The sequence below is a fragment of the Mobula birostris genome, chromosome 32, assembly GCF_030028105.1.
Source record: "Mobula birostris isolate sMobBir1 chromosome 32, sMobBir1.hap1, whole genome shotgun sequence".
In the NCBI taxonomy this organism is placed as follows: Eukaryota; Metazoa; Chordata; class Chondrichthyes; order Myliobatiformes; family Myliobatidae; genus Mobula; species Mobula birostris.
The window spans coordinates 13,395,398-13,409,246 of NC_092401.1; the positions used below are offsets into that span (position 1 = coordinate 13,395,398).

Genomic DNA, 13,849 nt, shown 5'->3' on the forward strand with positions numbered 1-13,849 from the left:
GTAACTTACCAGATAAGGCACGCAGATCACATGGGGGTGGGGTGGGTTAGGGGTGGATCAGATTCTGGTAGTGACAGGAGTGGGAGCAGTGATTGCTCCTTTGGGCCAGTAAGAAATGAGACTGGTTCCATGGTAGACTGTGTTGGAATACTGTGAAAGGATAGCAACCACTTCAGAGGTTGTGAGAAGGTGATCCAGACCATAGAAGATAACAACTCACAGTTGTGGAAAATGGTATGTGGAACTAATTGACTCTATGAAAGATGATTAAGGGTAAGTGAGCCGGAAGAGACCAGGAAGATGAACTGGCATTGGAGATCAGCCGTAATCCTAATCCTATGGAATGGGAAGCAAACTCAAGGCTTCATCAAGAATCTACTTATTTTGTCATCCCAGAGGATAAACGTGTGAGAGTTGTGTTAAAACTGATCTCTGCATTGTACTGGGAGACTGCTGGGACACAGAGTATTCAGACCAAAGTTAGAAAGAGGGGCAGGTTGGGTAAGGACTTTCAGTGAGATGGAACCTGTGCCTGAGTACCATCTGTAAGGCAAGCAGATGAGAAATGGTAGGGAATTGATTTGAAGAAGTAGGAGGCTTTCGTGGATGAATAAACTTGTTAGGGAAGTATGGAGAAACCACAGGTGATGAATGCAAGGGAAGTGAACTGAACTGTAAAGAGGTTGGTGGGTAAGGAACAATACAAACTGGAATCTCCACCTCAGTGACTGAATTCCCAGAGCGCCTCATTGTTAAAAATATCATGGAACACAAGGGGCTATGGATGGGGAGAACAGAAACTGAAGCTGTCTACTTCCCTCATGCCTTGGGGAATTGTCCTGAGTTAAGTTATTCATCCTTATTATCCAGGAAATTGGGATAGTGCTTGACATGCTCAAGCCAGATCAGTAAAGAACATCATGTTTGTATTTGAGGGAAGGAAGGATGGGGTAGTATCAAGAGAAATCAATGGGTGAGAGATAAAGCCATGTTTACTGGAGGAAAGGGCATTAACTCTAGTAAAACTAGCTAAGGATATTTGATCAGCATTAAAATATGTTCATCACATCAAGTTCCACATTTCCACAGCTGGCTTCCATATTACTCTACTGTAACAGTTGATTAGGACTAAACTTTTTTATCTGCCATTTTATCCCAGTGAATTCCAACAAATCTTGTTTATCCCACTCTTATCCCATTACTAGGAAAGTATTCAAAGATTTATCCTTCATTATTACACCTCCCCCCAACCCATCCTTTCCCAAGTTCTACTCTTGGCTAGTCCCTGATGGTTCCTGGACAGCTTTATCTTCAGTGAACTAAAGTCATTGCCATCTGCCAAAACACAACTCCAAACTTTTGCAACCAATTCCATCACCACTTTTAGATCACTGGCTTGACTATTCCAATTCTCAAAAAAGAGCAATCTTCTGGAAGAACTCTGCAAGTCAAGCAACATCTATTGGAGGAAAGGAATTGTCGATACTTTGGGTTAAAACACTGCATCAGGACTTGTGTCCCCATTCTCATCCTGGTTGATCTAGGTCAGGCTTTATTTCATCTTCTCCAGCACAAAGTCTATTTGTCCTCTCCACCTCTGGTCAATTGTCACAATGTAGAGTCACCTGTCACATACTAACAATCTTGTAGCTAACACCAGCCCCAGATGAGACCAATGTCTCAGCCTCTTACTTTTACTCAGTCAGGCAAGAACTCCCTACAGTGGAATATATATGTACAAGTGTGAGAGCAACTTCCAAGACGGACCTACAGGAACATCATCCTCTTGAGCCAGTTCGGCCTATCAGAACTCGCTCAAGTTTCCTAACCTATATTTTTAGTGCAGATTTTCTTTGAACGTTGGTAGAGGACACAAAGTGCTCATATAGGAAGATCACTGGAGCAGAGGGACATTACAGGAACATGAAGCATTTGGTGCTTGCCCTAAACTGTAACATCTCATGGATGTGTTTCACAAAAATCTTACAAGGCTTGTTATATCATTGCAAAGCTGGCTGCTTTTTTTGCTTTGAAAGCTTGTTATGTATCTGGGGCTATCTGGATTCCTTAAGGCTTTTTAAACGGAGAAGTTGATGAAATTGAAAGAATTACACAGAATTTCACACCACAGAAATCAGTAATTTGTTCCATTTGCTTGATGGTATTGTTATACTCCATATGAGCCTTCCCCTATCTCTCATTTCCTTTATTCCTCTTGGACTCGCCCAGAAAGGCATCTGTGTTCTTCACCTTAATCAATCCTTGGGGAGAGAGCCCCTTGCTAACTAAAGGCCACTAAGGAGAGTGTTATTTGAAGAGCCCCTCATGTTGCTGTGTGAAATCCTAATTTGTCATGTGATGAGTAGATGTACTCCTTGGCAAGACTGAAGCATGCTTGAGCCCTGCTTTCTACCTATTTCAAACCTGTTTCTGCCTGGCAGTTTGTACTCATTGAGTATATGGTACCAACAATCCAACCCCTGGCACATCCTCCCACTGACATACCAACAATCCAACCCCTGGCACATCCTCCCACTGACATACCAACAATCCAACCCCTGGCACATCCTCCCACTGACATACCAACAATCCAATCCCTGGCACATCCTCCCACCGACATACCAACAATCCAACCCCTGGCGCATCCTCCCACCGACATACCAACAATCCAACCCCTGGCGCATCCTCCCACCGACATACCAACAATCCAACCCCTGGCGCATCCTCCCACCGACATACCAACAATCCAACCCCTGGCACATCCTCCCACCGACATACCAACAATCCAACCCCTGGCGCATCCTCCCACCGACATACCAACAATCCAACCCCTGGCGCATCCTCCCACTGACATACCAACAATCCAACCCCTGGCACATCCTCCCACCGACATACCAACAATCCAACCCCTGGCGCATCCTCCCACTGACATACCAACAATCCAACCCTTGGCTCATCCTCCCACTGACATACCAATAATCCAACCCCTGGCGCATCCTCCCACTGACATACCAACAATCCAACCCCTGGCACATCCTCCCACTGACATACCAATAATCCAACCCCTGGTGCATCCTCCCACAGACACACACCAGCAAGGGACTTCCAGAGTTTGATGAGATCTCATGTATGTAACTAATTAAGGGTTTGGGAGCTTTGGTGAACCACTCATCCCCTCAAGCCTGCCCTACCGTTCAATATGATCATGGCTGATCTAACAGCTCCTCTTCTGTGCCAGTTCCCCACAACCCTCAATTTCTTATTCTTTTAAAATTATCTCCACCTTAAATATATCTAATGATACTGCCACCACCATCTTCAGGAAAGAGATTCACAACCCTTTGAGGCAAAAAAAATTATTTTAAGAACCAGCTCTTATCTTGAAGTAATGTCCTCTTGTTCAAGAGCCACCCATTTCCCAGAGCTGGTTGTAAGCCTTCCAGAGTGGTTGCTGCCTTATCTGTGTCAGGACCTGGCAGGTGGTGAGCAGTGTGACTTAGCTGTGCCCTTTGATCCAGAGAATATTTGTATCACCGTCCAGCAGACTGTCTCATCCCTGTCCTCTTCTTACCCATCCCAGACTTCGGCTCTGCAGACAAAACAGACCAACTGTATCATATTGTCATTCAATTGCTGGTATTGTCCCTTCTGACAACAGCCATTTTGAGATCATGGTGAATGTAGTTTCCAGCCACTGGGAGACTATGTTAAAGGTGATTTGAGAGTGAGAGCTGGTGTGTGAGTGCATGCCGGTTGGGATGTGTAAACACAGGTCATTACACACAAGCAAGGCGAGATCCCACAATGTAACAGTTTAATGGACTTGATCAAATCACAGAGAGGAAAGCAGAGGCATAAGGGAGCAACTTGGAGATATAGAGTGAGCCAGGAACACAGTGCAAGCAGCAGAAAGACCAAGTCACACTTATTCCACCCCCCCATCCTTAATTGGTCCAACAAACAGGGACATCTCCAAGGGCATAGCCACATAATGCACTGGAGTCACTAAATGGGAGTGGGTGGATGAAGTAAGAAGAATCCCCAAGACACCAGTGAACAAGTTGGGCATTTACAGTAAGCTATTCTCAAGTCGGTCATGAAACATAGAAACATAGAAAATAGGTGCAGGAGTAGGCCATTTGGCCCTTCAAGCATGCACCGCCATTCGGTATCATCATGGCTGATCATCCAACTCAGAACTCTGTACCTGCCTTCTCTCCATACCCCCTGATCCCTTTAGCCACAAGGGCCATATCTAAGTCCCTCATACAGCTTTAACATCATACAGAATTTTAACATCTTACAGTTTGAACTCTAAAATAGCAAGTTGTAGATTTCTTTATACAAGAAAAAGGTGTTAACATCCTATATAAGGTTGTTCAGTAATTATTCATTAATAATTATAGAATTTGAAATCATTCTACCTTTGATCCAGTGCCCTGACTGCTAAGCTGCCTCTTCACAGGACAACCCCATCACCCCAGCTGTGGGCCTCCCTGGTTGTGTGTGTGATTGAGGTTTTTAGGGAAGTGTATTTGGGGTTAACTTGTCCTCATGCTTCAAGTGCTTCTGTGAAGGTTGAACTGGTTTGTGGTGAAAAAGTAAATTGGAAAGAAAAGTTTTTTTTTCAAAAAGCCTTAAAGAGTGCATTGGCAAGAAGCCCCAGGTTTGAGCTGCTTATGTGCAATCTAACATTTCACTCAACGCATTTACTGCTGACTATAAATATTTCACTATCTTCTGTGCTAAATGTGTCTGTGTAACCCAATGGCCCTTTGCATTTGTAGGCAATGGGAAATCACTAAAAATCACTAAGAATGAAACATCACAGAAAGAGATGATTCCACATAGCATGCCTCTCCCATTCATTCCATTCCCATAATTCTGTAAATTGGTCCTTTTCAGGATATCTACCCCATTTCCTTGGAAAATTCTAATTCAGTCTGTTTGTGCCTCCTTTAGAAGCAGTGCATCCCATCTAACAACACATTGTTTGAAAATCTTGTTTTCTTTTTCATTTATCTCTGGGTATTGAACCTCTTGCCAGTAGAAACAATTTTTCCCTTATTGCCACTTCAGAAACCCAATCATCATTTTGAACATCTCAATTAAAACTGCCCTGAGCAGTTCCTTTTCTTGGAGAACAATGTTAGATTAACCTCATGAGTGCATAAATTTTAATGCACAGTTGTGATAGGGACTCAGTTGTAAGCAGGTTGATTTTAGCAGCAACAATGTTTAGATATTTGAAGTATTTCACTCATTTATTCTTCTGAATTCCAGTGAGTAGAGGCACTGAGCCATCAAGCTCTTCTCATATAACAAGCGTTTCAATCCCGAAATCATTTTCATGAACCTCCTTTGAACCCTCTCCAATGTCAGCACATCCCTTCTTAGATAAGGGATCCGAAACTGCTCACAATACTCTGTGAGTCCATTTAAAATGAATGCTTACATCGCATTTGGCTTCCTCACCAATGACTCAAACTGCAAATTAAACTTTAGGGAATCTTGCACGAAGACCTTGCACCTCAGATCTTTGAATTTTCTCTCCATTTAGAAAATAGTCTACCCTTTTATTTCTTCTACCAAAGTGCATGACCATACAGTTCCCAACACTGTGTTCCATCTGCCACCTTGCCCATTCCTCTAAGCTGTTTAAGTACTTCTGTAGCCTCCCCACTTCCTCAAAACTACCTGCCCCTCCAGCTATCTTTGTATCATCCACAAACTTGGCTACAGAGCAATCAATTCCATCATCCTAGTTATTGACATGCAATGTTAAAAGAAGCAGCCTTAACACCAACCCCTGCAGAACACCACTGGTCACTGACAGCCAACCAGCTCCCGTTATTCCCACTCTTTGCCTTCTGCCAATCAGCCAATGTTCTATCCATGTTTGTATTTTTCCTGTAATACCATAGGCTTTTATCATGTTAAGCAACCTCATGTGTGGCACCTTGTCAAAGTTTCTGAAAATCTAAGTATCAAGTGGAGCAGACACTGGCTACAAGGTTTCAGTTTGAATTCATAGTTCAGAAATTAGAGCTTCAACATGAAAGAATAGAGTTAACATGATCAAACCACACATCCAAAATTAGTCTTTAGTGAAATTAGTGTTCCCTATCAAACAAGTGAACTGCTGTAGTCGATGATATCACCATTAGTAATGAGGTTGGTCTAATATTTCAACAAAAATAGGAAGGTTACCTCATTTGTTGAAGTCGGGCATTTTTCTGTCCCTTATATAATTAAAACATTTTAAATAAATGTTGCTTTGCATCATTTTAATTTTTGTATTAAGAGCTAGACATGGGTAGCACAGGTTAGATAGAAAGTGAAGCTGCTGTAACACCAGCCCATCAGACATAACTACGCATATACAGCATAATTCTACCTTCCTACCTTCCATTAGATATTGCCTAGAGGCAGATACCCCATGAATTAGAGAGAAGATAAAGCTTCCTCAACCCTGAACTATCGAAAACTTCCAGCCCAAGTATTACCCAGAGTAAAGTTCCTTTATGCTGTCACATCACACTCTCCTGGGACAGGTGAAGTACAAATTAGACATATAGTGTAACATTGATCCCTTTTTCCACATGATAGCTTTCCAATTGTGCTTTGGTAGCATTTTCATTTCCAACTTCGGATCATCTGGAATGTCTGGAATTACTCAGGCACTTTGTACATGTTCCTCTTTTGGACAGCACTCCCTGAAAATGGAACAGGTGCCACAAAAGACAAAGCACATATTCAGTCTTCTCTGGTCATTGTGTCTCAGACTGTAGAAAACTGAAAGGGAGAAGACATGTGCTGACATTGGAAAGGGTTGAAAAGGGGTTCATGAAAATGATTCCAAGATCGAAAGGCTTGTCATAGGAAGAGCGTTTGTTGGCTCTGGGCCTCTACTCACTGAAATTCGGAAGAATGAGGGGTGACCTCATTGAAACTTATCAAATGTTGAAAGGCCTCGATAGAGTAGATGGGGAGAGGATACCTCCTATGGTGGGAGAGTCTAAGACCAGAGGACACAGCCTCATAATAGAGGGGATCCTTTTAGAACAGAGATGAAGAGGAATTTCTTCAGCCAGAGAATGGTGAATCTGTGGATTTTGTTGCTACAGGCAGCTGTAGAGGCCAAATCATTGGGTATATTTAAGGCACAGTTTGATAGATTCTGACTACAAACGAGAAAATCTGCAGATGCTGGTAATCCGAGCAGCACACACAAAATGGTAGAGGAGCTCACCAGGCCAGGCAGTATCTAGGAAACCTAGATGCTGCCTGGCCTGCTGAGTTCCTCCAGCATTTTGTGTAGATTCTTGATTAATCAGGGCACGAAGGGATACAGGGAGAAGGCAGGAGATTGAGGCTGAGAGGGGAGAAATGGATCAGCCATGATGAAATGGCAGAACAAGCTTGCTGGACCAAATGGCCTAATTCTGCTCCTATATCTTGTGATCTGCTGGTCTCTTATGTCTGAGTACCAGCAAGCTCACTGCACCACAGGAAATTGTGTGTCTCCAACAGCTGTGAACTTCAGTTGTCCATCCTGTGGCTTGTATTTTCATCAGGGACATTATAAATGGTGGACTGTCAGCTGAAAATGATCAAAGCCCAAGATCATATTATTTCTCAAACATCATTCTCAGCCAGGTTCCAATAAACCTTTATAAATCACTGCACATCTCATGTATGAGTACCACATTTTGGGGGTATGTTGCAGCCTTAGAGGCAACATTGAGGAGATTTGCTCAGCTGATAACAATGATACATGTCTTGAGTTACATGGTCATGTGGTGGTTGTTCTCCAAGGAGAGTAGATTAAGGAGGTTTTAGGACCACTTAAAGAGAGCCAAAAATGATGAAAGGTCACAGTATTTTGCACAACAAGTTGCTGTGATCTGGAATACACTGTGTAAGCAGGTGCTGGAAGTCGATACGATGATAACTTCCATAGGGGAACTTTAGTAAATATTTATGAGTCCATGAGAAAGACCAAGTGAGAGAGGCAAATTGCAAAGGTCTCTAAATGAGTCAATGTGTTAACAGTGAGCCAAATAGCTTCCAGCTGCAATTTCAGAGTAGGTATCTTCTCCCATATCCTGCATAGCTCTATAATGTGCACAAAGATATTATATTTTAGCCTGACTCTTGATAAGCAATCCAGTCCCCAACCAATGTTACTCTCTGCCAATGTCAAGGAACCAAACAAGACATGTAAAATCTGTACTCCACTCAATCCAGAAGGATTCTGGTCCAGAGACTTTATTTGAGACTTTGGGCAGCACAGTAGCATAGTGGTTAGCACAACATAGTACCAGCGTCCCATGTTCAATTCCCACTGCTGCCTGTAAGGAATTTGTACCCTCCGTCAATGGCCGCGTGGGTTTCCTCTGGGTGCTCCGGTTTCCTCCCACAGTCCAAAGACCTACCAGTTGGTAGGCTAATTGGTCATTGTAAATCGTCCCACGATTAGGCTAAGGTTAAATCGGGGGGGATGCTGGGTGGCATGACTCGAAGGGCCGAAATGGCATATTCCATGCTGTATCTCAAAATAAAATAAAGGAAAGAAGATTCCTTCTCATGTATCCCCAGAAGGGTTGGATATTTCTTGTACCTTGCATCCTGGCACCTCCACAAAGTTGTGCATCTTGAAAACTGAATTACAGGCTCTGGAAGGATATAATTGCACTGAGAGGATGAAGGGTTAATCAAGCCAGGGACATCAAAATTTAGATGTATTGTCTGCCCGCATTCACTTTGTAAATTCTGACATAGTTCCTAGAGTACTTCCTCATGGAAAAATACATCAGCTGTCCATAACCCACATGTACAGCCAGTCCCACACTCATACAACGTCATCCTCGGGATGTAATACCAGCTACCCTCATCACAGCACACACAGCTATTCCTCTTCCAGGCACAGAACGTAGAACATCACAGCACAAGAACTGGCTTTTCTGTCCACCATGTCTGTGCCGACCAAGATGCTAATTTAAACTAATCCCATCTGCCCATTAATGGTCTATATCCCTCCATTCCCTGACTGCTCACATACCTGTCTAAGTGCCTCATAAATGTTGCTATCATATCTGCTTCTACCACTTACCTTGGCTTCACATTCCAGGTACTACCATTATCTCTGAAAATATCTTGCCTCACAAATCTTCTTTAACCTTTTCCCCTCTCATCTTAAAGCTTTGCTCTCTAGTATTTGACATTTCTATGCACCTGGGAAAAAGACTGACTAGCTACCCTCTCTATGCCTTGTATCATTTTATATATTTCCATCATATCACCTCCTCGGTCTCTGACACTTGAGTGAAAACAATCCAAGTCCAATTATGTCAGGATATATTTGGAGTCGTGTTAACAGTTCTAAAATTAATACTCTAAATCAGTGTTTTTATGTACTTCTTGAAAATGTTTTAGCAGAACTGAAAGTTTGTTGGTGTTAGAGCAGGAATGAGGGAGGGGGTGATCTGATCAAGGTTCATTGAACTCAGGAAGGGTTTGATAGACCGCACATGATGATGCATGTATATAGAGAAAAGAAACTTCTTGAACCAGAGAATGTGCAGCTCTGCCATAGGGAGCAGTTTAGAGAATTAGCCCAGTACTGTGGAAGAGAATGTCAGATTATACTACAAGGGAGACATAAAGGCAGAAACGAAAAGAGTTGTTGGAGCGTTTTATGAAGAGCAGCATGGATTTGAGCAGAAAAATCAGCTTCAATGCAGTAATGTCTAGCCGTTTGATCATCAGTCTCTCCAATAGATGATCTTCATTTGTACTTGATAGAAAGGAGCCCTTAGGACCAAGTACTAATTCCAGAGGTACAAATTTGCCCCAAATATGCAGAAATAATGCATTCACATCTTCCAGTAATACAAGTGCCATTGCCAACAATATAGACACTAATTGAAGGTGTCATACCCTTTGAATACTCCTGCAACTTTCTTCATCATAAGGAAGAGTTACTCCTGATAGAGTTTGCCAGAGATGGCCATAATGCAGCAGGTGTTTCATGCTGTCCAACTAAACTTGGGTTACACAGAGTCATTGTACAAGTGTTGATATGATTTCCTGCCAATGGTGCCTGTTCTAATGGAACCTCTTTTCTTTGCTTCTGTAGATATGAGGACGACAAACCATTTCTGAAGTAAGATCTAGTGTTACAGTATCAAACCTAGAGCAATCGATGCTCACCTGTTGTCTAATGCTCTCAGTACCTACCCCTCAATCCTCTTCCCCTCCCCATGTAATATTGATGATGTGGGATTAATTATGGGCCTAATGTACAACTTACAATGGCCCTATAGAATAAGAATATACTGAATGACCACAGCAGATATATTGCAACTAGCTCTTCCCCTGTGTTTTAGAAAGGATATTAAGTTCTTAAAGTGGCCACAAAAGAGAGCATTTCCAGGAATGATTGGCTTCTGTCCATGGAGTACTGCAGTTATCAAGGAGATTAGGTATGTGCAAGATGCAGAGGGAGAGGAAACCGTGAAGGCAAGATTCTGTAGAGAGCTTCAGAATCATGTTTTTGGTCAAGTAGATGGGGTGGAATTGTATCCATTTTAGGAATGGGGTGGGGGAGGGGCGTTTATTGATCAGAGAAATCAGATTTAAATAATTGCCAAAGGAAGCAAGGACGGTGATGAGACACTGTGATTCAGAATGGACTCCTGGAAAGGGCAGTTACATCACATTTGATCATAACTTTTGAAAAGGGATAGGTTAAATAACTAAAAAAAGGAAATAAATATAAGGTTTGGAGAAGTAGCAGGAAAGTGAAGCTTATTTATCTTATAAAAGTCCCATGTAAGAACAAGATGATCTGTATTGTGATTCTGTAGTTCTATGTCACCCAATTCCTACTCCAGATACTGCAGTACAAGAGGAAAGGGCAGAGGGTAAGAACTGACCTTTCCAAGGTAAAAAGATGAGCTAAGGCTTGAGGCAATACTGTCATCCACCCTGTTATGTTATCACAATCATCACTGTGACCTCATAACAGTGACCTTGAATTTCGGAGGACAGGAACTGGAGTGTGTGACTGTCCCTCCCCTGACACTACTAATGAGCCCCTGAAACCTTCTCTCATGTCAGGATCCACATTGTGCTCAAGGGTCTGCTTAGATTCTGAAACAATCTTCTGTTCAAAGTGTAAACATAAAGAAATAAAGTAAATGAATATTGGGTTGCTGCATGAATAACAAAATACTTAGCCAGTCTGAAATCTACTAGAGAGTTGGTATGAATCAGTTGCATTGGGCATGCAGGACCTGTCAACCTGTAAATGATGCATATGTACCACAAGATTTAATTTCAGAGACAGCACAGTAGCATACTGGTTAGCAATACACTATAGTACCAGCAACCTGGGTTCAATTCCTGGTGACCGCATGGATGTCCTCCAAGTTCTCCAATTTCTTCACACAGTCCAAAGACGTACCAGCTGATAGGTTAACTGGTCATTGTAAGATTGGCTTGTGATTAGGCTTAATTTCAGTCGGGAGTTGCTGGGTGGTGCAGCTTGAAGGGCCGATTCCGCACTGTATCTCAATGAATAAATAAATGATTCCTAGAAGTTGCTGCTGACTAGGTGCATGGTTGGCCGATGAGAACTTTGCTTGAGAGCTGGTAAACATCATGTACTTTGGATATCATCTGTCACTGCATGGGCTCCACACTCTGAAAGGCTTTTCCTTCAAATGTTTTGTCAACACACAAAGGATATCGAGAGGTTCAGCTCCGAGAAGCAACAGAGATCAGAAGCCTGGTAGTTCAGTAAGGTTTCGGGTCAGGAGATCAGTAAAGGTGATAGATGGGAATTCACAGGATACTTGAACTGGTATTGTGGTTTTGGTGTGAGTGCTAGGATGGTCTACCCTTGGTGAGTTGGGGGTGTGGGTAGTCTGTCTGGACAATTAGTTCAATAGTTCAGTGGTCCTGTAGTGGTTGGACATTTGGCTGAGTGGAAATGGTGCAATTGGTTAGGTAGAAGATTGGCTGTTGGGATGGTTAGAGACTGTATTATGTGTCTTGATCAAGGTGAAAATGTACGATGAGCTGAGAGACTGTTGGTTTTTCCCAGTTGCAGCTTCTAGAAGTAGAAGTTATGGTCTCGCGATGATTGGTTGCCACTTTTAGACAGTGGCGTGGAGAAATTCCTTCTCTCAGGAGCGTTGCAAACCTTAAGAATTCCCTGCCTCAGAGGACTGTGGATACATTCAAGACCAAGACTGATTAAGTTCATGCATCTCCAAAAATATATCAGTATTTAGTACCTCAAGACCAAGACGGATATATTTTTGGAGATGAAGGAACTTAATGTTAGGGATAAGCGTGATCTTATTGATTGGAGAGGTCACCACAGGCTACTTGACCTACTGCAGTTCATTCTTTCCCAGCTCAGTTGTGACCAGGCTGAAGGGCAGAATGAAATGCTGACGTTGTGAAAGGACAACTCTGTTACAGTATGCCACCAGTCATCCCTGATAAACAAAAACAGGTTAGAACATAGAAACATAGAAAACCTACAGCACAATACAGGCCCTTCGGCCCACAGAGTTGTGCTGAGCATGTCCCTACCTTAGAAATTACTAGGCTTACCTATAGCCCTCTATTTCACTAAGCTCCATGTACCTATCCAAAAGTCTCTTAAAAGACCTTATCGTATCCACCTCCACCACCGTTGCCGGCAGCCCATTCCACACACTCACCACTCTCTGAGTAAAAAACTTACCCCTGACATCTCCTCTGTATCTGCTCCCCAGCACCTTAAACCTGTGTCCTCTTGTGGCAGCCATTTCAGCCCTGGGAAAAAGCCTCTGACTATCCACACGATCGATGCCCTCATCATCTTATACACCTCTATCAGGTCACCTCTCATCCCCCGTCGCTCCAAGGAGAAAAGGCCGAGTTCACTCAACCTATTCTCATAAGGCATGCTCCCCAATCCAGGCAACATCCTTGTAGATCTCCTCTGCACCCTTTCTATGGCTTCCACATCCTTCCTGGAGTGAGGCGACCAGAACTGAGCACAGTACTGCAAGTGGGGTCTGATCAGGGTCATATATAGCTGCAACATTATCCCTCGTCTCCTAAATTCAATTTAGGTTATTTGGCTGGATTATATAACTAATCCCATGTGAAACTGAAGGACCAAGAATCGCAAAGCAAATTGCTTAGAACCTGTTCTTTCTTTACACAAGGGTGCACTTGTGTAGAACAGTGCAGTAAAGATTCACCAGATGAGTTCTTGGATGGTCAGTCACTGTATGAGCCGACAAGAATGCTTCCTCAGGCTAAGGCCCACAGTCTTAGAATGAGGGTAATGCATCCAAAGCTGAGATGAGAAGTTTATTCATGTGACAAATCCTTGGGATTCTCTGTCCCAGAGAACTGTGGAGAACCAGTCTTTAAATTAATTCAAAAGAGATATTGATAAGTGCCTGGAGACACCAGAGACTGAATTTACTAGGATCCGTAGCAACAATCAGCTGCAGGAATTCAGTGGGTCAAGAGACATCTGTTAGGGAGTTGGGGGTGGTTGTTGCAGGGATGGAACTGTCAACATTTCAGATCGAAAATCTGCATCAGAACTGAAAATGGAGAGGGAAAATAGTGTAAAGAGGAGAAGCTCAGGGGTGAGACAGCTCAGCAGGTGGTAGGTGGACCAAGGAGGGACAAAGGATAATGGGCAGGATGATCTAGGTAGGGTTGGAAAGGGGTGGAGGTGGGAGACTGAGGCAGGAGGATGATGGATGGAGACAGGAAAAGAAAGAGAAGATAGAGTTGGGTGAAGAGAAGATAGAGACAGCTGGCAGGG

The 13,849-nt window shown here is 43.0% G+C and overlaps 1 protein-coding gene across 1 annotated transcript in view; it reads left to right on the forward strand.

The window, feature by feature from the left end:
* The window catches only part of LOC140191063 (adhesion G protein-coupled receptor L1-like), a 281,887-nt gene that overhangs the window by 235,466 nt on the left and 32,572 nt on the right, over positions 1-13,849 (forward strand). The window contains exon 20 of the mRNA XM_072248138.1: positions 10,142-10,168. Coding sequence (XP_072104239.1) covers positions 10,142-10,168 — 27 coding nt within the window. The remainder of the gene's footprint in view (positions 1-10,141; positions 10,169-13,849) is intronic.